The sequence below is a fragment of the Lagopus leucura genome, unplaced genomic scaffold (genome assembly GCF_019238085.1).
Source record: "Lagopus leucura isolate 7727_CA_CO unplaced genomic scaffold, USGS_WTPT01 Super-Scaffold_100029, whole genome shotgun sequence".
Lineage (NCBI taxonomy): Eukaryota > Metazoa > Chordata > Aves > Galliformes > Phasianidae > Lagopus > Lagopus leucura.
In genome coordinates, this window is record NW_024962280.1 from 4,712,061 (window position 1) to 4,737,348 (window position 25,288).

The following is a 25,288-nucleotide window of genomic DNA, read 5'->3' on the forward strand; positions in this document are numbered from 1 at the left end:
TGTAATTGTCACTCTGCACTAATGACATTGAAGTCACCCTGATGCTGAACACAGAGAACTCATTGGCTTGGGAAGGAAAAGGCTGCTGCTGGTGCTGGGGATATCTCTTCACAAACGTTTTTTAAGTGCTGGTTATTACCTTGAGTGGGAGCAGTACTGGGCACCCAGCTGCCTGTACTGCATGTGTGTCAGCAGATAGATACCGCTGAATCCCTAGCTTTGCCCACGCCGAAGCATACACACAAAAGGCACAAAATTGCAGAGCAATCTCTGTCTCCCAGTGAAAATCAAGCACAATGGGAGATCAAACTAATGGTTGGGTCTCTACTGACGTTTCAACAGACAATGCTTCTGCAGACAATGACAGCAGCTCAGGTTCAGGAGGAAGGCAGAAGTGGTAACGCGGTGCGATAGGACCTCCTGGTTCCATGGCGGTCCAGAGAGGCTCATGAGAAATCAGCAGCGAGCTGGGAACTGAAGCAGAAATGAACAGAGCCCTATCACTGCCAAAATCCTTTGGCCCTTGACGCCTGTAAGGTGATGCTAATGGCAGTGCAGTAACCCTGCTGTTGCTTTGGTTCACTCCCATCTTAGACCAACCGCATCTTCAGGTTTAGACTTTGTGCAGAGGCTCTGTGATAGTGTTGCCCTTCGTGCCATTTATTTGTCCCTAACATAGCAGTTACATAGCAGGACAGTCTGAACCCCTGAGGGAGAGGACAGCCATGACCTATGACAGCTCCTTCTATAAAGGCTGATGCTTTGAAGCTTCACGTTCACGGCATCAAGAAAGGGAGTCGATGGATACCAGTGTTAAGAGACAAAAAAAGATATTCCATTAGAAGAAATGACCCTTTCATAAAACCTGTTTGTGAACTCGAGATTTTAAACGAGTCTGACCCAGTGGGAAAAAAAATCAAACTGTTCTGTAAAGAAGAAATTCTCTGCTGGAAAGCATATAAGAAAGTTCACAGGCACTGCAAACACTAGCCCAGTGGGTAATTCTCTGAATGAGATGCACTTTGCACTCACAGCAGTACTGAAATTCAGCAGCTCCCAAGACTGAGATTGATTCCATTTTATCAATAAGAATGCAACTAATAATAGTTTTTAAAAGTGAGAATTTACCACATGATTGAAGGTAAAAGACCAGATTCTCATCTTCATTACCCTGGCTTATGCCAGACATATTTTGTACCCCCTCATATAAAGTACAACAAGGACTAGCCCTTTTGTGGTCACAGACATTCTCACAGAATAAAATCCCAAAAGATGGGATCACAGTCAGACTCTGAAATTCTATCCCATGGGACATACATTATTTCTGGTACCAGTAAATCCTTTGTTTTTATTAACCATCTTCATCCAGTCACCAAAATCACTTGTCCCTGGCCTCCTCCTATGTGAGAGCTGTCCTCAGGGTGAGAGGGGTATCCTTAAACTTAAACTTGTGCTGATGTGGCTGAACTGCTGTCTCAAATAGGTATTACCCAAGAGGCAAGTCTCACTGAAGTCAATGGCCTACTCCCCACATAAGTAATCTTTGTAGAACTGGGGTTGTTCCCAGCCATCCTTCACAGGGCACTTTAGGTTTCTCTGAGACCATTCGTTACAGTCATTTTTTCCTCTCCTTCTGGTTGAAGAGTTTGGAGAGGTGTCAGAGGATTAGTGTCATGCAAATTGCAAAAGGAAAGTGTCACTATGGTAGGAAGACTTTGCAAAAAATAGCTTTGGGGACTATACAGTATCCAGAATTAAATTTTATAGCGGTCCATAAAATTGAAGTATGAGCCAAGGGTTAACAACCTTGAATTTTGCCCTTAAAATTAGTCCAAGAAAATCTACTTCATTATAAATACGATAGTACTATATGGTGTCCTGTTGATTGATATGCCCAGGAGCTACCTTTGTCGGCAGTCTTTTAAGCAGTAATCCTTCATTTTGGTCTTAGTAGTGAGATGGGCACCTCCCTCCTCGTTGAGCCATCAATTTTTACCTGCCAATACAGTTTGATGAGCTTGCTTATACGCTGCTCAGTGCCTCCTGTCAGCCAGTACATATAGTCAGCAATCATGGCGCTCCTGATGACAAAAGCAAAATAAATGAGTGCATGGGGAGAGAAGGATGTGTATAGCAATATTTAAAGGAGATAACATTAGAAGAATATAACATGAAGTCTATACCAAAAGATTACGGATAACTCTTAGTTTTTGTCCTCCTTTAAGACAAATATTAGTAAGCATTTTTAGATCGCTAAACCACCTGCACACAAAACAACCCTACATTTTAAAAATCTTTTTTCCATATTTTACTCTGAGAAAATAGTTAATGACTGCTCAACAAGAGATAAATATTTTGCTTTAAAGCATTTGTGGGTGAGATATCTTATATCCAAGTACAGTTTTTGTAAGATAGCATCAAGATGCATAAAACCCCATAGCTTGGCAGCCCGAGGAAATCAGTGTATGGCATATTCAGACTTAGTATACCTATGATTAAACCTTATCTTAAGAAAAACCCCAAGTCCAAAGTAATCAGCTATCTTGCTACCTAATTGTGTATGCTTTAGTACTCCCACTGTCTGTTGCAATCACTGCATTCCTCTTTCTAGACTGAGAGATATTAAAAACTATTGTGCAATGGATATTAATGCAGAGTCTTAAGAGACTTTAGAAAATCAGTTTGCTTTTATGGCTGCCTCTCTACACTGCTTTCCGTTCCCATTCCTCTAGAGATTCCAAATCCAATTAAATGTGACTAGATGTAATTCCAAATTGTCACTTTAGTCAATTAAACATATAATAATCTTGTGTACCTAATTACTAGCACTGAAAGTTTATTTGTTGATGTAGTGCTATCAATGTGTACTTCTGCATGTTCCCCTTATCATTGCCTATATATTAATTGTGCTTTGACATTACTGTAAATTGAATTTGAAATTTCCCCCTAGTTAAAAGTGTCTCACAAACAGTAATCCCAATCCTGTTGTAATACCCTTTCAGAACATACTTTCCAAGGCTGTATTATGTTCTTAATGAGATATAACCAGAAACACACGGATTTAACAATAAACATTTCAAAGCAGGCCCAGTATCAGGAGGTAACATATTGTTACAAACAGGAACTAAATCTTCCCTTAGATGTTTGCATGAAACTCCTGTTAATTTCACTGGGAGAAAAGCAATTTTGGAGGATACATGGAGTTCTGCATAAGGACTGGATTTAACCATAAGCTTTATCCAACTCTCATTCAAATCACTGGCAAAAAATCCTCTTGATTGCACTAGAACAAAGAGCAGCTTCTAATTGAACATTGTTAGCCCAGCTGGCACAGGATGAGCAAAGGATGAAATCCTCACTGCACTGAAAATCACTGGCAAAACTCTCACCAACTCCAAACGGTGCCAGGATTTAATCCCGGGAATGACATATAAGTATCCTGTGGATGAAATGGAGGGGGTGAGCAAAGTATCCAGCGCCATCAGCAATGGTTTTGGGAAGAGCTGACTGCTATCTCCTGAGACACAATGGGGAAATGAGCACAGGGCACAAAAATGAGGGAAGACGCTGAAGGAATCTGTCACATCTCTTTGTGCTGTGGTGCCTCTGGTCTACTAGCGGTGGTCTACGAAGCTTCTAGCCCCTGCGTCATTGGCACTCAGGGGTATCATGGTCTCTAGCAGCGTATGCAAGTGGAGGTGGTCTTCTTGGGGGAAAAAAGGAACTTTCAATCTAAATTTAGAGCAATTTTCAAGTACTAAAGCCTGGCATTTTTTGGAGTCAAAGGATATTTGCAAATGGTTATTTACAATTTAGGATCCTATAGATTTGCTGCCATTTCAGAGATTAAAAGTGGCAAATCCTTAACGCCAGCATCACCCTGTCTCCATCTCATGCAGTGGTGCTGCTATGGGTCATAGACTCATCTAATCATCAAGGTTAGAAAAGATCTCTAAGATCATCTAGCCCTATCGTCAGCCTACCACCAACACAGCCTGCTAATCATGTCCCTCAGAGCCACATCTCTGTGGTCCTTGAACACCTCCAGGGATGGTGACTTGTCCATTTCCTGGATGAGTCACTTCATCTCTCTGTTTGCCAGCATCAGCTGGTAAGATAGCTGGTAAATGAAGACAGTCATATTTGACTGATTTACATATTTGGTATGTGAGATCTCCTGGTACAAGCTGCCTTTTACTAATTCTTCGTGGCACGCTCAGCATGATGTCACTCTGATCATGGCAGAGGTCTCTGGGTACCGCTGCACTTCAGACGAATGCCCTTCCTCTTTGTTCTTCCTTCTTAATTTGCTCTTATTTAAATAATCAGAATCCCACTTACATTTCAGGCATTCGTGTTTAGTTTTTCAACATCTGCTTTTATCCCTGCTGGCTTTCCCTTGTATCACCGTGTGTCACACCAGGAACAGCAAGGCACATGCATAAAAACACTCTGAGCCTTTTGTGTGCCTCCATCTCCATTTCACCTCTCAGTTCCTCGGCCGTCAGGGAGCACACGCAGGTCAGGACCGATGCTTGCTGCTTTGACCTCGGGGCTTAGGAGGGACTTAAAAATTCCACTTTCAAAAAAGACAAAAGCAGTCAGGCTGTGTGTGGATGGCTTGTGTCCAACCCCAAATGGGCCTAAGTCAGAGAGGTTTCTTTGTTGGCCTCTGAGGTTGATTGCAGTGTCAAAGTGGCACATGTGATAGGAAATTATGAGTTCCCTGACACAGGTGAAATTCTGCTGGCTGAATTCGGTTATAGGGCTGGACACTGAGAAATGTGTAGGGACCTGAACATTGAGACAGAAACCAAAGGGTCGATTGAGATATCTGGGCAGGTGGCTTCCAGAGAAGTACATGAAGGCAGGACATGCTGTGCTGGGTTCCCAGTGAGGACCCATCCTCTGGCCCACAGAATCATGTGGCAGTGAGTTTCTGTAAGGGACATACAAGCACATACTTGGAAAAGAGATTTCAGTAAAATATTAGTTAAGGAAATGCTATTTATAAAAATATTATTTAGGATCTTCAGACAGTGACTGCTCATTAACATTTTTCTCTCCCTCCTTGCTTGGAGTCAACGCCTATCAGATGTGTATCTCTAAAGACATTGTGCCTGCTTTTTTCTCTTTTAATGGCTGCACATCTAATGGCATTTCAGCAAAACTGACAATCCTTCCTTCAGTGATGTGATCAGCTGGAGGTTTCCCTCACTATGTGGAAGGCTACTTTACTTTAAAATGGACTCATTTGTCACATTTTGTAACACTACACAAGGTAATGCTTCCATTTCCTTCAGTGTACTAATGAAGAAGAGAGACATTTACTCTCCTAAAACTGGGACAAAAATACCAAATAATGAAGGATGAAATTCAAACTATCCGATTCTGAAACTTCTCTTCTTATATCTGATGAATTTTTCAAGGGATCAGCTGAAGAATTTAGCTGAAATAATCACAGTTCTATGTAACTCTGTGATTCAGATTATTATTGCCATTTCTATTTGCATGTGTGCATCAGTATGTTCTTGTTTGGGTTAGCCCCATGTCACTTACACTTTTACCTATGCTAAATGAATGCTGTGACTCTATGAAACATGTCTGACATCAAACTGATAAAACACTAAACATAGATCTACAGGAGACTCTGTGATTACTAAATAGCCATCTCCTGTGAATTAGAGTCAAATATAAAAATAGATAAATAGAATAGAATATAGAATAGAAATATAGAAATAAATATAGAGTCAAAAGTAAAATAACATGTCAAATGAAGGATACAAAACTCTGTAACATACTACTGGAGTGCATTCTTATTAAAGGTTTATAGGGATAATGTATATCTTGTGAATGAAGCTGCGTTGTTTTAGAAGGTCACTGCTACTCCATAGATAAAAGGAGCTTTATGGTGTGTGCGTTAGAAGAAGCGTAGGATTAATTCCCCTCCCTAACAGGGATTTGGGAAGAGCAGAAAGCTGAAGTCCTTGAACAAAGAGTCTTCCTGGTAAGTTTACTGATATGCACAGAAACGGAATGAGGGGCCATTCCCTACCCTGTTCCAATATCAGTATTGTAGATACTGCCTTTCAGTGGTACACGAGGGGCAGAACAGGTTCTTCCTGCCCCGTCCTGCAGGCACCGGTCCCCATGGGCTGGGGTCAACTGCTGTGTTGTTGGAGATTTGGGGTCGCAAAAGCCAGCCAGCAACAGACCTCGCTCTGCCCTGATATAAAGTCTAACAGCAAAGAACAGATAGATGCGTTCGCTTCCTATTTCTGACACAATCACTTCATGCAATATTTAGAAATACTGACCATGTATTTACAGACCCCCATTGCTCACAGCTGCTGAACCCACCCCTGCTTCTGCAGGAGGCCCGGATTTGAAGGTGCCGTGTTCTACCTGCTCCATCCAACCACTTGGTGGTGCAGAACAATAAGATATATTTCTCTGTGTGTGAACGAACAGCACACCGCAGATCCCAAACTGCCTTCCTCAGCCCTCAACAGAAACGCATAGGCCTTACAGGAACAGCCAGAAGTGGCTCTCGATACCAGACAGCTGCCGACAGCAAGTGAGGGCACAGCCCTCATCAGTGGCAGGAAATTACCTTTGCTATTTGCTTCAAGTGATCTCACCTGGATCTGCAGTCAGTGGTACTAACAGAGGGCCTCAGGCAGCGCCCTGGGTAGCAGAGCTGTTGTTGGAAAGTGGTAAGTTAATTTCAGCTTTTTTTTTTCCCCTCAAGTTTAATAGGATCTTTAATATTCCTATTTAGACCACCTCTGATGGAGACATCTTGGTGTTTGAGAGGTCTGCCATTCCAGTGTTGAGTCTGAGATGTGAGACACAAAATTAAAAATGCGCTCTCTGCTGGATGACCTTTCTTACTTTTGTCTGAGATTAGAAAAGGAAACTGATGTTTATAGCTGGAGTAAGTAGGAAGTAGTCATTGTAATGCAATTATGCCATTTGGAAAGGGAACAAAATAATAGCAGTTAATTTTTAAACATCCTCGTATATCCTAAATAAATGCGAGCTCATTACTCTGAGGTTTATGGAGATACATGAAAGCCACGAGATGATGAGAGAGAAACAGAACTTCAGAATGCTGAACAGGAAGGAAATAAGTGATGTCAGCATTTACCTTTCTGTAGACTTTCCCTTGAATGGAGTTTGGCATGCTCCCTGCATGCAAAAACAAATGCTAACGTTGCAGAAAGCTGGTTAACTCTTTGCTTTTAAACACTGTACTGGTGGGCCTTAAATGTGTTGGGAAGCTGCTCTAAAACTGTTATCCTGCCAACCCCTTTCCATGTTAGCAATGGGCTGTGCTTGCTGGCTTTGCTGAAGTTTCTGGGTCATGGTTGCCCATTGCTAGAAAGTACAGTTAGGTTTCCTGAGAGGAAAATGGCACCTGTATACAGGATGCAATTATTCCATTTATCATTATTTATCTGGTGGCTGCGCATGGGTAACAACTTTCTGCATTGTACTGAGACTGCTATGCAGTGATAACAAATGTTTCTCACTCAATGGCAACTACCATGTAAGGACACAGCGAGTGCTTTGCAGATGTGAGCTGGCAAGTGGAGCAGTGCGCCGGGAAGGGAGAGGCCTTTCTACACTGAGAAGGGGCATCCAAGACACCAAGCACTGAGCCCAGTTGTGACCTGGGGGCCTGTCTGGGGGAAGAATGGGGTGAGGAATTGTGTATGGATGGAGGTGCAATGGAACTTGGGGGGATGTAGCTCTGCACTAGTGCTCAGGCTGATGTTTGGCAGCTGGGCATCTCGAGCAACAAAGACTAACGTGTGGGAATAACTCTAGGCAGAGGCCAACATCGTATGTTGGTGTCAAGTTAAATAATAGGCAGCGTGGGCTTTCCTTGGGGCTCTGAGTGCTCCCAGTGCTTGTCAAAGCCGGTCTCCCAGACCTGATTTACGAAGCGTGCCTTTCCGAATGTTACCTGGGGATGCCATGGAGCCGGTGGGAGCACTGGAACGCTTGGTGTGGGGGCAGAGCAGACCCCATCCCATCTCTGCAATGCAAGTGCTGATTGTGGGGGACTATGGGGCTGTGCTGGCCAACTCCCTCCGTGCTTGTGCAGCCCAGGGTCTCACAGCATTCATGGGTGGGGGGCTGTTTCTCTAACAAGAAGTGTTGGCATGCCTTTTATCAGCACAGCTGAATGCTTTGCAAAGCAATGCTGAAAGCAGCAGCTTAGCCAGAATGAACACCTGACTTTCACCTCCTGAGCTTTCTCTTGTGACTGAAGTGGGATCCATGCATAGAGCTGAGGTCTACTCCTTGCAGACCTGGCTTGCTTTCCAGCTGATGGGATTATCATGACTTTTTTTTTTTATTTTTTAAAGGAATGTCAAAAAGCTGAGTCAGCCATACTACAGCTATTCAAATCCTCAATCTTCTTCCTCCTTAAGGATTGCTTACCCGGGCTCTGTGCAGTCAGATGAAGATGAGTTGTTTGTTCTGGCAGAGGCACAGGCAGTCTGTTTTCCCCTACATGTATACAACTAATTTCAAGTCACTACTGTTCTAGCTAGTGATAAAAGAGCTATCTTAAGCTTTTCACAGAACACAGCGACACTGTTAAATCAGCACAGCATTTTGATTAGCAGAAGGATGAGAGCTATATGGCTTAATGCATAAAAAGGGGAGAAATCCCTTCTGTAGCTTAAACTTCATAGGAAGCCTGGTCTTTCTGTAAGTTACTAGTTTTCACCTTACTGCTGTTCCAAGGCTCTTCAGTACTGGCAATAGGTTGCACTCTTGGAATAAGGAAGAAAAATTGCTTTCATGCCTTGTTGCTTGCAGGGTCAGACCTCTTGTCACAGCCACATAACAGGAGGCTGTAGGGTCACAGCTGCCAGGCGTAGGGACGTGGAGAATGTGCAGGCTCTGGTTCTTCCACCTGCAGGAGCTCTGATGCTCACCTTTGGGTCTGTCTGTGTCCCTGTCTTGCAGCCTTGCTCTTGAAAGCAGCACTTGTGTCTTGACTGCTTTGTCCTTGGGACTGGTGGGGGGCCTCCCAGGCTCTGCTGTGCCTTGCACATCTTCATCTCATCCCTCCCAAAGGCAGCAGTCCTTATGCTGCCAGGAAAGTGGGGGCCCCTCAGCCTTCTCTGTGCACATTTTTCTCAGCATGGTGACAGAACCCAGCCCAGGGCTCTCTTCTGAATTTTTCCATTCTGGTTTTTATGGGATCTTTTCATCAGCTGTGTCTATGCCTCCTTCACCAGGGTACTCTCAGCAGCTGCTGTCAAGGCTGATCCTGAACTTAAACGCCTTCTAATGCCTAAAGCTTCCTGGTAACTTCCAGACTAAATTTATGTATAATGAATTTATGCCCATTTATTCGAAGGCCAAGATGGTCTTTCAACCAGAATAGGTTTGCTCCCTTCTGAGGCTTAAATCTTTACTGTGTTTGTCAAGAGCGGTCTCTGAACAAGAGAGGATAAATATATTTACTAGCTGACACCTTAGTGAAAGTGGCTGCAGCGCTTTGGAATTCATCATTTGCAGATGCTCTGACCCTGCATGGTGTTCCTGGGATTGCTTTACAATGCCAAATGGCCTTAGGCTGAGCTCTACATGGTGGCATCCTGGCACAGCACTTTCCTGAAGATACTGCGATGCAGCCAACAGAATGCAGAAGTGATGCAGATGTGGGCAGATCAGGCTGCTCGTGCTAACAGATGCCCTTTCATTCCAACCACTTCATATGCTAACTGTACTCAGCACTGGTAAGGCCACCATTTGAGTATGGTGTTCAGTTTAGGGCCTCTCGCTACAAGACATTGAGGCACTGGAGCGTGTCCAGAGAGAGGCAACAAAGCTGTGAGGGGTCTGAAGCCCAAGTCTGATATGCAGAGACTGAGGGAACTGGGATGGTTTTGTCTGGTGAAGAGGAGGCTCAGGGGGGACTTCATTGATTCCTGCAGCTCCTGAGTGGAGGTTGTGGTGGGGAATTGGTCTGTGCTCCCAGGTAATATTGATAGGACGACAGGTGATGGCCTCAGGTTTCATCAAGGGACGTTCAGGTTGGGAATTAGGAAAAAAATATTCTGAGAGAGGTGGTGCACTGGCAGAGGCTGCCCAGGGAGTGGTGGGGTCACCAACACTGGGGGTGTTCAAGGACTGTAGGGATATGGCAGTGAAGGACGCCTTCAGTGGGTGTGGTAGGATGGGTTGGGCTTGGTGATCTTAGATCTTCAACCTTAACGATTCTATGAACTGTGGGTTGATGAGAAGTAGTGAAAATTGTATGCAAAGGAACTTGAGAGGTGCTTAAGTGACAGCTAGATCCGCTCTAGCTTATGGCTTTCTCTGAACCAAAGAATTTGGTTGGGTACATCCTCAGAGATGAACTCCCATGGAATCTCAGGTAGGCAGAGGTAAATCCCTCTTTCTGTGCCCTTGTGCCCAGCAGTGCTATTCACAACCAACCTGTTTATGTACCCATATGGTGTTCTGGGGGGTATTTGATAGAGCATATATTCACTTAAACACATGGGGGACTGGAAGGTGAGGAAAGCTCGGAGAGCAAGCTGAAATAACTAGCAGGTTATGCCAACAAAAACCAAGTCTGTATTTCCAGATATTGCTGAACGTGAGCAACTGTGAGCTGTAGTGGGCAGAGTACGTGCTGCACCATTAACAGTTCAGCTGAGACCAGTGACTCCAGTGAGGTGACAGGAGCGGTGCTAAGCTTAGTTTAACACAATCTGCAGAAGCAGCTCTGCACAGTTGCTATAACACCGTGTTAAACTAGGCTAAACTCTGAATGCTGCCATAGTTGCTGCTTTTGGAACTGCTCTGGATTCAATCTGTCAGAACGTTCCTCTCCTTTACAGAATACATAATCTCATTTAAAATCATTTCGTTTCCTGAAAGCTTCTCAATGTGGGGGAAAAAAAGGCTGACACAGTTCCCTCTTGCCTGCTGATGTAGTAAACCTACTGATTGGTAATCTGCAGTAACATTGACCCCTGTTTTTATTTCCTAATATTTGTGAACATCTACTCTTGTACTGTTCTCTGAAATAGGGACGTTTTTATGTACTGCTTCTTAAAAAGTCTCTGAAAGTGTACTTTTTGAAGAAGTGTGTGGTTTTCTTGTTAAACATTCGCCTTAACTTCTGGGGAAAGATAAAAACCAAACCCAACTAAGCCCAAAATCTTAGGTTTATCTGAGCTAACGTTCATGAATGAATTAGCAAAACCTCTTTCCTCATCTTGGAAAACTGTTTCTCCCCATCCTGACAGCCGTTGGCACAGCTGCCCAGGGAATGGCAGAGTCACCGTTCCTGGAGGAGTTCAGAGCCGTGGGGATGCGGCTCTGAGAGACGTGGGCAGTGAGCATTGGGAAAGGGGGTTGGGATGGGGGATCTTAAAGGTCTTTTCCAGCCTTAGTGATTCTATAGTTCTATGTGAAAATACGTGGAGATTATTGCGATGCCATCTCAACGCATATCCAGAAGAAAGAAAGCGCTTCTCCCTATTTTGTCCCTATTTTTTTTTTCTTTTTTCTTTAGCTGGAGTTCAGCACAGACAATTGGTGTTTGTCTTCCCAAGCCCTTTCTGTGACTATACTTTGGAAAAGTTTTCTTCTACCCCTCCCTAAGACTATTTTCTTGCTATTCTGGTAGCTTCAGAATTCTACCACTAGCATCCATCTTAAATGATCAGCAAAGTGACCCTCTTAGTCTCTTGCCTAATTCACACTGAGTGTTCTACCATTAGTTAGCTAATGATTTGTGAAATACTTCGTGATATACCGTGTGGTCTTCAGCTGAACAGTCCTCTGTAAGTGATGTTAGCAGTAATGATGATACATGGCTAACCCCCCACAGCATTCCGCCATGCATTTCTTTCTGTGTTCAGTGGATTAAAAACTCCAGTTGCATGTTGAAACTTTTAGTTCTTGGCAGTGCAATGCAAGTGGAGCTTCCTCTCTCAGATCTTCCTCTGCCAGCAGTTTCTGTTCACACCAGTAGTCTCATCAGCTGCACCCAGGCTAAATTTTTCAGCATCCCACAGTTTACACTGAGATCTTGAGTGCTTTTTTCTTTTTTTCCTATTTCCCCCTCTCCACCAACCTTCTCAGCACCCACTTGAGAGAATGCAGAGAGCAAAAGATACATGCGTGCTTGTAGGTTTGACCCCAGGGTCCTGACCATGGCCCTCTCCTAAGCCTGACAGTAAGTGCTCCTATATGCATTGGCCTCACTGTGACCAGTCATTTGGGGATTATTTGTGTTACTCTGACTGGGGGCATTGGAGCTCCACTGCACGTGGGATCATATACACAAATCTCCCACCCATTTTGGAAAATCCTGGGTATAGCTTGATATTCTTGCTACTGAGAGCTGGATTGAGAGAGATGAAGGGAAGCCATTAGAAAAACCCACGAGTGCAAGTACCTTGCAGCTTCGGAGTATCTCTCCAACCACCTGAAGGCAGCAGCTTGACGCAGGTGGTTCCGGAAATAGGCTGGGTTCAGAATAATGCTTCTTTAAAAGAAAAGAGATGGGGAAGTTGAGATTTGACATTCTTACATCATTACAAACTGGTAATAACTAAACTGAGATGGGGGTGAATCCTGTGTACTCTTCTGCACACCTCAGCAGTCATACTTGATACTTCCAATGTAATGTGAACTGTACCTTCTGACATCTGTGACAAGACTTATTACAACTGTTACTGTGGTTATACCATAAATGCAGTTCCATTAGTTTTTTTTTGTTTTGTTTTGTTTTTGTTTTTTTTTTGCATTGTTATGGAAACACTTTTAAAGATGCTTCTGTGGTGATGTGCTGTATTGCCTTTAGTTTGAACATAAGAATCTGTAATGGAGCATTGTGCTTGTTTACCCCTAGCTCCAGAAATGGGTGCAAGTTGTGTGACTGTCTGCTTAGAATGCTGTGCTTCTAGAAGGTATTTGAATGTCAACTTGGAAGATCATAAAAGCTACTTTTTGTAGCAGTGGTAGGTTCTATGTGGGAAGACCTTTGCATGTTTCTTATATCCTTAACTTCAGATACAGTTCCAGGTGTAACAAATTATAGTCAATATAAAGGGATGGAAGGTAAAAATAGGACAGGTGAAGAGGTTAGATGGGCAGGCAGGGTATCCTTCTGGTGTGTGCAGGGGAATGGCAGCCATGGCAGCTCCACCTACATCTAATTTGTTCCAACATATTTGGCTGGCTTCTCTGGTCAGCCCTTCTCCTGGTGCTTAGATAAAGGGTGCATAAAGCATGATCTAGGATGGGACATCTCATGTTTGTCATTACTTATGTGTTTTATAAAGTATTACAGTGGGGAAATATTGTGGCAGATGGATGGTTGGACTGGATGATCTTGGATCTCTGAGCCTGATGGTACCATCATTTGTAACTGCAAATGCTGCAGTTCTCAGCCAAGTGTGGTTCAGATCTGCAGCTCAGACAACTTAATGGTCACCAAAACTCAACCAAAAAGAAATCATCAGAAGATCAAACACTATCAGCCTTTAACGATTTGACCAAAGCTGTAATCCCTTACTTAGATGACAACTGGTACTTCTGCAAGCCATTTTAAAGGAGATTATTGCTGCTGTAAACTGTAGTCAACAGTTGATAATAGTAATATTGATTTTTTTTTCTTTCTTTTTTTTTCCATCCAAGTTATTGGTTCCATCACAGCCAAGCAATAGCACTATGAGGGGAAAAATTAAAAAATCAATAATTCCCTGGTAGTTAGCAACACATTTTTCCTGTAAGTCTTTGAGCAGAACGTACTGTGATAAGCTTATAATAAATACAGAATTGTAGTAGATTTTCTAAGAATTGGGTACCAGATCTCTGTTTTCCATCTTGATCTCTTACTGGTCTTAGAAAGATCAACTACTTCTCTTGATCTATAAATTCTAAACTAGGAAATATTATGTCGTGCTCTAATAGCTTGGGAAACACAAGAAAGCTACCTTTGACTTCATAGCAATCTGCTGGGCTCTCTGGAGCCTATATGTGGAAGTTATTTCTGCTGCATTACATTTCTACCCCAAAGTAGCTCTTGCTGTATGGATGCAGCTGCAGCTTAGTGGCCTCTGTGTAGATCAGTGCTAATTAATGCCATGTAAGCACAGCAACCGTGCAGAGCTTTTCGCTAGTGTTTTAAATCTGATCCAGGTGATTTCAGGTGCTCTCGGTGTAAAGGAAAAAGCTGGGTGGAAAGTGGGAAGCAAAGGAATTATGCAAACACAGGTTAAGAGGCAAACCCTAATTCCAGGAAGTTCTACTCCAAATGGAAGCAGATGGGGACCCATCTGGGCAGGCAGCAGTGTGCCAGGCTGTGCATGCTGAGAGCACGTCCGTGCTCCAGGACCCACCTCCAGCCACGGGCAATCTGATACTAGGCTGGTTAATCCAGTAATTAATTAGGAGGGATGTGCTTCAACAGGGAGGCTTGGAAGAAGAATTAGGAAAGGAAGGAGGCAGTGGACACACCAGCTGCAGCACGCACAGGGTGATCTCTGTGTGATGTTTTGTGCCATGGGCACAAGCAGTGGCCCTTTGGTCTTCGTGTACTTCTCGGTGGAAAAAGTTTCAACAGGTATCTGAATATGGATAGCTCTTATCCTGCACAGAGGTAACTTCTAATCGACAAAACTGCAAACGAAGACTCTACGTTTGAAGATTAAGACCTGTGTTCTTGCTGGGTTAGGCCCCCATCTGTCAACTGGCTGGGTTAAAGTAAACTTGAAATAGATTTTCATTTATTTTTCATCTTCGTTGTAATCCAAAGTCTGCCTGTTAAAAGCCTTCCGTAAATCATTTGGTCACTTTTTCTCAACAGAACACTCCTTAAGTAATGCTGTATATCAGCCTCTTTTTTGACATTTTCATTTTTTCATCTTGACACCTTCTCTTAAAAATAATACAGTGTTTGTCCCATTATCTTCCTTCCCAATATAAGGAGTGGGGGAGAAGCAGGCATCAGCTGCCTCCATCATAGCAATCGGAGCACATGAAGCAAAGATGCACACACTGTTCATTGGTTTTTATCTCTTCACATGTTTCCTTCTGTCTTACTGCCAAGCATTAGGAAATCAGGTATGGTAAGAAACTTGGATTGCTACGTAAAAACTGGCTGCTAGAAATCGCGTCGCCTTCTCTACAAAGAATGCATCCTCCAAAGTCCTTCTGAATGCAATGGAGCTTTAACTCTGATCTGGCTGACATGTAGCAGAGGCACTTTTTTCAATCCCCCGCATCATTTATATTTGGCCTTTGTAGGCCAAGAAAAAGTCAATGAGATGATTCTAAAGATGAAACAAGTGAAAAAAATATACTTCACTACTGAAGCAGGTAACTCATTTTTTTGTGCTACTACTGCAAGTAAAAGCTGGCTTGTTAGTAGAGGTACATGACATAATTTGTTAAATTGGAGTGACAGGCTTTTTCTTTATCGTAGTTGTCCATGTCTTCCTTCAGCACAATGTGGTCTTCTGTAACAATACATGGAATAGTCAGTTACAGTTGACTATTAGAGAGCAATTAGGTGATTTACCAGAAGTAAGAACTCGGTGCAAAAGCCATACGTGTTTCTGTTGGCATGGCAGTGCTGTGCTGCATGTCCACACATCACTCGCTGGCACAGGGACTGTTCAAAGGGAGGTGCTGAGGTGTTCACCACAGCATCAAATGCAATGCCACACGAGTCATGTGCCAGCTAGCTTTTGGCAGAACCAGGTATTCAGCTGCTGTAGGCTAACACGTTGCTTTTGTCTTCGATGGATGCTGCCTATCAGTGGCGCTGGTGATCCAGCCCCAGTATGCTTACAGGCTGTAATTCCTGCCAATTCCTGGCTGCTGTACAATTAGATTGAAGCTCAACTTTCTTCTTCCATTTCACATACAAGGCAGGTGGCTTATTAGCTGCGGTGTAGTACTGTTCTTACATCTGTTTGTGTCTGCCTTGCATGTTCAGTGATCCCAAGGGCTGTATCACAGCTAGGTTAAGAGTTCAGCTCTACTCCAGGCAGTCCTGAACTTACAGTAACCAGGAATCAACCTCATCCTATTTTCCTGCAGTTTGCATGTGCAACTACACTGGGATTTGGAAAGTTGATCCATGGGGGTCAACTTTCTTTTCAGCACCACCAATGCCAGTCTGTGGCTGGTACTGTGCTTGGAGACCTGTGGTTCCCAAGGGAAGGAGCGTCCTACCCTCTCTGCCCCAGCTGCTCTCTGTTTAAAGGAGTGACATGCAAAATCAGATAGCTTCAGTTACATAGAGGAAAAAAGCTGGAGGACAAAGAGCCAGAACCATTCAGTAGATGTTGCTGAAGGAGAGGCTGTGCCAAAGTCTGGTTAGTGAGGCAAATCTAGCAGAGAACAGGATGTGTGAATCTCACAATTCATTAGGAATCCCTTCTAATACAGTCGTTAGCACAGACAAAAACATTAGCTACAAACAGGAAAGCTTCTACCAGACTTATGTGGTTCAAGGAACAGGAGCTCTGGTACAGTGAAAAAGATGTGCAGTTATGGCATCCACAGACAAGGACTTTCTGTGCACAGAAGAAAACTTGTGAAGTTTCCATATCTAAACAGACAGAAAGGGAGGAAATAAGGGATCCCTATAAAGCTTTCAGATGCACAACACCTTTTCACTGCCAGTGAAGTGAAATATAACTGCCACGCTAAAAGGTTCTGCAGCAGCAATTTGCTTTGAATCGCAAGCATAAGACAAATGTGCTATTGAGGTTTTGATTCCTCAGCTGTGAAGGTGGTACAAAGGAGAATGTTTTCCTGTCCAGAACAAAAAGATATTTAAGAAAATTGTGTTTCAAAGCTCCTTAGACTTCTTAACACAAATGGAGATGCTCTGCCTTTCCTGAATTGTTTGCATAACGTGTAGCCAGCTCGCTTCCTAGCCACACTAATGTCATTTTCTTATCTTGACCACCAGCTCTTCTGATTGCTGCTATCACGCATCTCAGCTTTTATAAAATAGCTCAGTGCTGCTGAGCTCTTCCTCCAAAAAGTAACAGCATTTTTTGCAGGGGAAGATTTTTTTTTTTTTTTCCCCAAATACTCTTTTTCTAAGTAAAATAATACCACGTGTTTTGCAGATAAATGTTATTGCCATGTAGTGTTATTGAAGTCAGAAATGTATCCTTTCCCTCAGTAGTGAAAGACTCCGCCCATAAAACAGGAACTATGTCACTGACCTAGAAATAAGATAGCATTAGGAGCTGAGAATTGGAGAATTTCAAGAAATGAATTAAAAAAATAATAATAAAAAGATGAACTACCTAGAAATATTTGAAATGTAGCGTGAGAAGGAATTTTAAACCAGAACTAATCTTAAGAAATCTTATCCAGAGCATCTCAACGGAATAGCTTTGTATTAATAACATCTCATCTATTATGCATATCGCAATATGCCTGACACAATTGTTGAAGTAATTAGGTGATGCTAATTCTTCCTTTTCTTCTTTCTGAGGAGGTAAAGTGATTAGTAGAGTAGTTTAGGACAAAGTACACAGCCCATTACCGATTTGCCACAGATTAGCAGCACCAAACGTTGTGTTTGTCCTTTTCCTGCTTTCACCTACAAACTTGTGCTTAAGTTCTTCTATTATTTCTCCTTTTCAATGCCCAGTGACTACGCTGTATGATGGCATCGCTGCATTATTTGAATATTTAGTATTTCATTAGCTTTGCATTGTTCTACTTGCTTTAACACAATCCTTTTTTAAAGGATTTTAAAGGTGCAAAATAGGGAACATCAGGGAATGGCATAGCTGAATATTGTTTCTTCTTTTTTTTTAATCAACAAGCAGAGAATTAATCTCGATGAAAAGGACCTGATTTAACCTGCCTATAATTCCAGTGTCAAGTTTTGAGGTGCCTTTCATTTTTTTTTTCTGTCAGATATTGCATAAACCTTGATCCGAAATAATTATTTTGAACCTTCTAAAAGGGTTTGGAAAAATCATAGAGGGGAAAAAAAGTAGAGGACTGAGAACTGAATCTGTAAAGCTTCAGCTGCTCTGGGTTTATTTTCCCCCACTGTGCCTCCCAAAGAGATTCCCTCTGTTAAGTCATCACTAAAGCAATCGTGCGCTACTTAACAGAGGTGCTATTTTCTACTTCATGCGTCTCCCTATGAATTGTGCAAGAGGCATTAGAGGGCCCTGCCTTCCATCCAGCACATAAAAAGGCAGAGCAGGAAAAGCTTCACAGATTTATTGCGTTCCCGATGTGCAGCCTTTCTGGAAGGGAGGGAGAGGACTGGCACTGGGTCAGACCTGTGGAGCAGCCTGAAAGGACACAGGAAAATCTTTGCTAACCCCAAAGGTTTTTGAACAGCTCCACGCAGCAGCCCTCATGGTAATGAACTCATTTTCCAACATTACTTAGAGATGGTGGTAGTGATGCATGGAGCAGTGTCTGATTGCTCTTCCTTTTCCTGGACCTTACATGATGTCCTGATGCAGTTTTTGGGGAGGCAGCAGGGAACAAAGGTTGGGGTTGCATCCTTCCTATGTTAAAGCAACTGGGTCAAGCCATATGAATGCTCCTTGAATGTTCCTTGTGAGCCACGAGGGCCATGGCAGCTGAGTCCTATAGTGTCAACGGAAATAATTTCATCTCACTTGGAGGAAAAAAGCAAATTAAAATAAAACCTTAAGAGGATGCGGAGTCTCATGGGCAAAGTCACGTATGTTGTGCTTTGAAAGACCTTCCATCTTCAGTTGTCACAGGGTTCAGCATCGCGCTCTCCAATTTTGCTCAAAATTGAATCTTAACAGTTGCCGAGTTCCGGATGTGATGTACCACGAGTTGCTTTTCAGCAGGTGGCTGCAGCTTCATGAATTTCTCTTTGGGCCTCGGCCTTCTGAAGAGCAGATGTAATTGAGAGGCTGCACTGCTCAAATGCTGTGCACTGCTTCAAGATTACTCTAATTTGGGTCAAAAATCCATCCACTGGTATTACGCAGTGCAGCGTAGATCTGAAGTAGTAATCTAAGGTTTCTTAGTCAGTTCTCGCCTTCTCAGACCTTTGCTGTTTTGCCATCTGTTATAATTGAAAATTGCCTTCTGCAACCAAAAGGAAAATCTAATTTACCAGTGAGCCATATGGGGTTATTAAGATCATTAAACCCTGGTATGCCATAATGTCTGGGCCAAAAGGACCACAGGGCATGTAAATATTGTGTGATTCATTTTATAGCTTCAGGCTGCAAGTTAGGAATTATTTTGATGGCTATCTTATGATGAAATGTGGTGGTCAAGTAGGTTACTGCAGATGCTGTTTGGTGAGGTCGACCCATGGCAAATTTCCTCAGAGCTGTGACAGATAAGGGGTGGCTTTTTTAATAGTATTTCATCACAAAGGACAAATACTTTATATCAGTCTGAGAAGCAACCAGAACCCCATCATGATCCTCATTTATACCAGTGATGCTAAAGACAGCCTCAAATTTTGATGTTAAGAATCCTGAGGACACAATTTCCAGTTTGCAGGCAATCCCAGACTTTTTGCTTCTCACGCAGGATAATTCTGTCATCTGTCTGGTGATGGAAAGTGTACTCCCTTTCCTTTCTTTGTTTCATTTTAATTTTTTTTAAGACCAGGATAGCTGTCCCTTTGCAGATGCCTATTATCGAACATTTTAAAAAACTGAGCTGCTGGGATTTTTCTCTGTTTAGTTGTGGTGTTTTGCAAGATTCTTGCCAAGCAAAAAGCACTTATATATATTTGATACAGATGCGTATGAGAATATTAAAGCTGATTTTTGGTTAATCGGGCTCTAGAACTAAATGCAGGAGCTGTGAAATTTACATGAAATTAAAGAAAGAATAGTTCAGTAAATGCAAATAAATGCAGAAATGAATATTTTAATTTGGATTCATGATTAATACCAAGGGATTACCAGCAAACCATTACAAGGTGGTGATGACATGAAAACTCAGTGGGAATAAAAATTCTGTATGTGCTATTTAACTGATGGCAATAAGCTATTTTTAGTAGGAGGCCTCAAAGTAATGTATTTGTTCTTTTTGAAGAAATATAGCTATTGATTATCTTTCAGGTTCTGCCTTTATGTTAATGATATCTCAGAATATTTTTCGCTGGTATATTATGTGTATCAGTTCCTGCAGTTTACAACGTAACAAATACTGTCAGCAGCTTTGTTCCCATTCTGCAAGTTATTAAATGAATTATACTGAAAATAGGCATTACTGATTGCCACTTTTCTCTGAGCTATGCCGCTAAAGTTAAGAACAGACTGTTATAATTATATATAAGACAGAAGAGTGAAGAATTTCTCCCTCCTTCCATTTTTTTCAGCAATTCCCATCTGACTGCATTCATTTTTTTTTTTTTTTCTGTAGATTGTGGTTTCTGTAGGTCACGGTTTCTGTTTTAAGACAATTGAAACCAAAGCATGTCTGAATAGGGGTTGGTTTCCGTAGTATTACAAGCACTACTCCTTATTTTAGCGTTCTTGAAATTCACAGTTAGAGATATTGTTACCACTTTTCCAAAAGTTAGAGTCCAGTGAAACTTCATTATTCTCCACTAGCGTGATCTTTGGGAAGTCATGAGAAAATGTAGTTGCTTTGTAGTTTGCGTGAGGAATGTGTTGTTTTAGGGGCTCTATCTGCCTTCCCCATTTCCTATGCTTTGGTTAGAGTACTTCAACTGAACGTACTACAGTCCATCTGCCCGAGAGGTGTGTCCTGGAGCGCAGCCGCTCATACAATCACAGAATGCTTGGGTTGGAGGGGACCTTAAAGATCATCTAGCCCCAACCCCCCTGCCATGGAGCAGCTTGCCAAACTCTAGGTTGGGCTGCCCAAGAGCACGGGCATTGAAGACACAGGATCACAGAATCCTTGGGGTTGGAAAGGACCTTTAAAGGTCATCTAGTCAACTCCCCTGCAATGAACAGGAATATCTACAGCTTGATCAGGTGCTCAGAGCCTGATCTAGCCTGGACTGGAATGTCTCCAGGAATGGAGCATCCATCACATCTCAAGGCAACCTGTTCCAGTGCCTCACCACCCTATCAACACAGAATGGTCATTGGAGCTAGTCAGAAGGATGGACCCCCTCATGGTGTTTGGCCCTAGGTAGGCTTTGTAGACAAAGTGCTTGGGGAAAGGATTAAAAAGAAGTGGAGTTAAGAGATGATGATCTCATCATTATGTCAGGATTCTCAGCCTTCCCATGGCTTCATTTGCTTGTGCAAACCTAATGAACCTGCTGCCATGACAGCATCACGTTGCTATTCTAGCACATTGTTCTTTGCTGCTGTCTCTTGTGAATTAGGCATAAGCATGTGCCTCCTCTTTTGGTGTAACTACTCTTTTGTAGTTGCATTCATTTGAGATGATTGTGTGAAAAACTCACCCTGCACTAATTGCAGTGTCCATCGTAATACATCTTGTACAATGGAAAAAATGAACAGACCTCAGTAATGAAGTGATGCTGGCAGGACAGGCATGTGCTTAATGGAAACTACTGTTATGCCTGAATGCTAATTAAAGGCAGCACAAACCCAGCAAAATCCTAACTCATTTGAAATAAATGGGAATCTCAATACCACCATGTGCAAGCATTGTTTCTGGCTTCTTTATGTGTTGATGTGGTGCTGGCCTTTGATGTGGATCACAACTGATGTGGATCACAACTGAGCTCAGGAAGGAATTATCTAATAAAAATATCTTGAAGCCATCCCTGACCTAATCTGGCTTGAGAAAGTTCAAAAGCTCATAATATCATTACGGCCACTCAAGGCTGAGTGTGTTTATATTTGTCCAGTTTCAATCTTAGGATGCCCTGAGCTATCTGTGTGACTCATCAATGTACCTCTACCTGCTGCACTATCAAAGCAGCAATGCAGATAGTGCTATTGCAGCCTGATGTCTGAAATTCTGAGAACTAATCTGTCCTAAACATCAGCGTGGTATGTAAGTGGTGGTTTATTGATTCTTCTTTTCTCATCATTAGACTGATTCTTCTTGCACAAGATGTATTCGTAGTATTTGTTCAGGTTTTTGTTTCCAGTTTTTGCAGCCTATCTGATCAATAAAATTTTTTTTACCTGTGTGAATGATTCAGAGCAAGATCATGCTTCCTCAATTTTAAGTAGCAGGCTGCAAGCTTCGTCTCAATAAAACTGGCAATACTGGAAATGTCTTCTGGAGATGGTTTGGAGGACTTGTCTATGGCAGCACCTTTACTGCAAAGCTTTGCAAGAAACAAAAACATTGTTTACTGATGTTGTAATACATCTTCTGTTAGAAGTATATTTTGTAACTGATAAATGGAGAAAACTGTCTTCTAAGTAAAATATACCCTGACCTTAACTACAGCTAACACCACAGCAATCAGTACAAATATATGGGAGCATGAGGTAAAATGCAATGTCATCTTCCTTGGAGGGACAGAGAAGAGAGTAGATAACAAGGTAAAAGCTAAAAAGAGCTGTTAGACATGATATTTTCCCCCCATTTTCAAAATCTAAAGTCTTGTCTCCAGGCTCCTGAAATCTGGCTGTCTTGAGACCGAGGCTGAAGGAGGAGTCTGAAAGAGCCATTTACTTATCTCAGCTCCACCAGCAGTGAGCGCTGCCTTAGTCCTGCAGGTGGGAAAGTAGAGAGCTATAGATGGTAGAAAGAATGAGATCAACTGTCTCTCCCATCTTCTCAAGCCACGCAGAAGTTAGCAGAGAAAAAGATCCTTTGTTTTAAATAAGAATACACTGATCTTCAAAGATAAATCACCTGCTGTTCATCACAGGAAATCATTTAACCAGAGATTCACTCTGTTTCATAATGTGTATCATTAGGAATAGGTAACTCCTTAGAGTTTTGTAGAGTGCTTAGCACCAGCAGAGCTATGACACTGGACAGGACCACCTTTGGTCCTCAGATGCTTGTGTGTTATTACTCTGCAGGAAACCTGATCTTTGTAATGCCCGAGAATAGGAAAAAATTAGCTTTTAGTTATTAACAAAATTCAACTGTCAGCAATTAGATACAACTGTAAACAAATAGATTAAATCTAAGAGCCTTGTCTTTAAGGACAATAACGATACAGTCCTACTAATGAAAGTGCAATTGAATGTCCTTTGCTTGGATAAACATCTCTAACAGGATTGTTCAGTGTGCAATGATTTCATCTGCCTAAATGACTTCGCTGCAAATCAACATTAAAAGTAGCTTTCTAATGAAGAATAACAAATTTATATTTAGCTGGGTGGTATGCTTAATGTCTCAGATCGCACTCAGACCAGAGCCAAGCACTCTGACAACACTGGGATGGAAGTGCAGCCTACTGATGCTGAGTGCAGCCTCTGCTTCAAATGGGCTATAACCAAAGGATTCTCACTTGAGCCTACTTCTGCTGGTCACCAAAGTTATAGAGTGGAAGGAGGACATGGTTTGTTTGTCAAGCTCCTTGTTACTACCAAGTCTGGTTGTATTGATTAGTTTCTTGTGCTTTCTTAATTAACATCCAGTGGCTGATCTTATGGAAGTACAACTCAGCGTTGAGATCTCTCTAGAAGATTAAATCTGTTAGGAAAACAGCTCTTCTACACATGCGTCCTTCCTCCTATATGTGATCCTTAGAAGTAGGCAGGATTGCAGATCCACATCCATTCTCATCTCTTACAAAGCTAGCCCCATCTTTAAGATTTTGTGCCTTGGTTAGAGATCAGCTCAATTTTTTGTGGGTCATACAAAAATTGTCCCCCTAGTTTAGGTGTGATAAATATCTTCATTTTCCACATCCCTTCTCTGCCAAGCAAGTTGCACAGTGTATGTAATGACACTCATACATTTAAGTTTTTCTATCATCTTGTTATCAGTAGAAGTTATAAATCAGAGAATTCATCACTTTTAACTTAGCTCATGGTACCACATATATCTGCTGAAGTGTCTCTATGGGAAAGACGTGCTATATGTACCTAAAAACCAGAGAATTATGTGCACATCAGTGAACATAAAAGTATCATCAAGTTTTTCTGTAATAACACTTTTCAGCCGAATTGGCCAAGCTGTGACCTCTGTTAAATTTACGGGAATTAGAGCTTTGAGGCTACTCCCTTGACTTTCAAGTTTCTGAATGATTGTGAGAAGAAAAGAATCATTTAGTGATCTCTTCAGTGTGAAGTGCTGCAATTCAGAGTTTCCTTGATGCTTACTGCTGATATTGAGGAGTTATGTCTAGACCTGTGCAACCCCTCCGTTATCTTTGACAAAAGGAAAAACACAACTCTCTGTAAACCATATCTAAGCAGATAAGGGTTTAGCAAACATGTTTTAAGTACAGTGCAGTTGGTTTCTAACAGGTCTTCTTAGAGGGATCGTGGAGTAGCACAATAACTCAGTGTCTTGTCACACAAAATCAGAGCAATATTCCAAGGGTTTTTGCTTCAGTTTGTTGACCATTTGGTTGGGTGTGCTTTTTTTTTGATGCAGCATTTCTATTGTGGAATCAGTGGATTTGAAGTGGGCTCCTCTGCACTAGTTCCAAACACCAACAGCACACTGCAAAAGCAAGATTTGGCCTAATTTTACAGTTAGCAGGGTTATGGATATTCAAGGTAGCCCTAGTATAAGCAGCTAGTGAGATGTGCAATCAGTTAAGAGGCAGCACTGGCAGAAGTGTCTGGTTCTGGAAGCAATATAGACACCAGTGCAAAAGGGTTTTTGGGTGAAGCATCTAAATGTAGCACAACAAGCACAAGTTCTGACAGAGATTATAAATTTGCATTTGTTTCTTCAGCCTTTATTGCATTTTTCTGACCTCTTGCTAAAAGGACACAACTGCATCAGGAGCGAGATCACTTCCTTGCACTGTTCCATGTGCTGCTGGGTAGGGAATCTGGTAAAGCATTTTGAGATTTTCTGGGGATCCAAAGGAGGTTCTGTAGAGACAGTTTGTTGTAATTCTGGGAAACCTGTTAGACTGAGAGCAAGGGAAGAGGGAAGGCTGTGCCATGCACAGACATAATGAGAAAGGAGGAGATTAGTTTGCAATTTTCTTGTCTCACCCAGCAGCATTAAGTTTTTTTGATCTTACTGCAGTTCAATATCTCTATCTTTAAAGATCAAAAGGGATGTTGGTGTTTTTGGAGTGCTTGCTTTAAGTATAAGGTAAAAGCAGCTCCATCCCACTCCTCCATGTATCTGAAGGTCTTGTCACGAGGATATCCAGATACAGATGTCACTGAAGGGCTTGGAAAGGCACAGA

The 25,288-nt window shown here is 42.2% G+C and overlaps 1 protein-coding gene across 1 annotated transcript in view; it reads right to left on the reverse strand.

The window, feature by feature from the left end:
• SPATA16 (spermatogenesis associated 16) overlaps nt 1–25,288 on the reverse strand; it is an 87,380-nt gene that overhangs the window by 34,205 nt on the left and 27,887 nt on the right. Inside the window, exons 4-6 of the mRNA XM_042881041.1 lie at nt 22,131–22,276; nt 12,446–12,535; nt 1,997–2,081 (exon numbers count right to left, since the gene is read on the reverse strand). Coding sequence (XP_042736975.1) covers nt 1,997–2,081; nt 12,446–12,535; nt 22,131–22,276 — 321 coding nt within the window. The remainder of the gene's footprint in view (nt 1–1,996; nt 2,082–12,445; nt 12,536–22,130; nt 22,277–25,288) is intronic.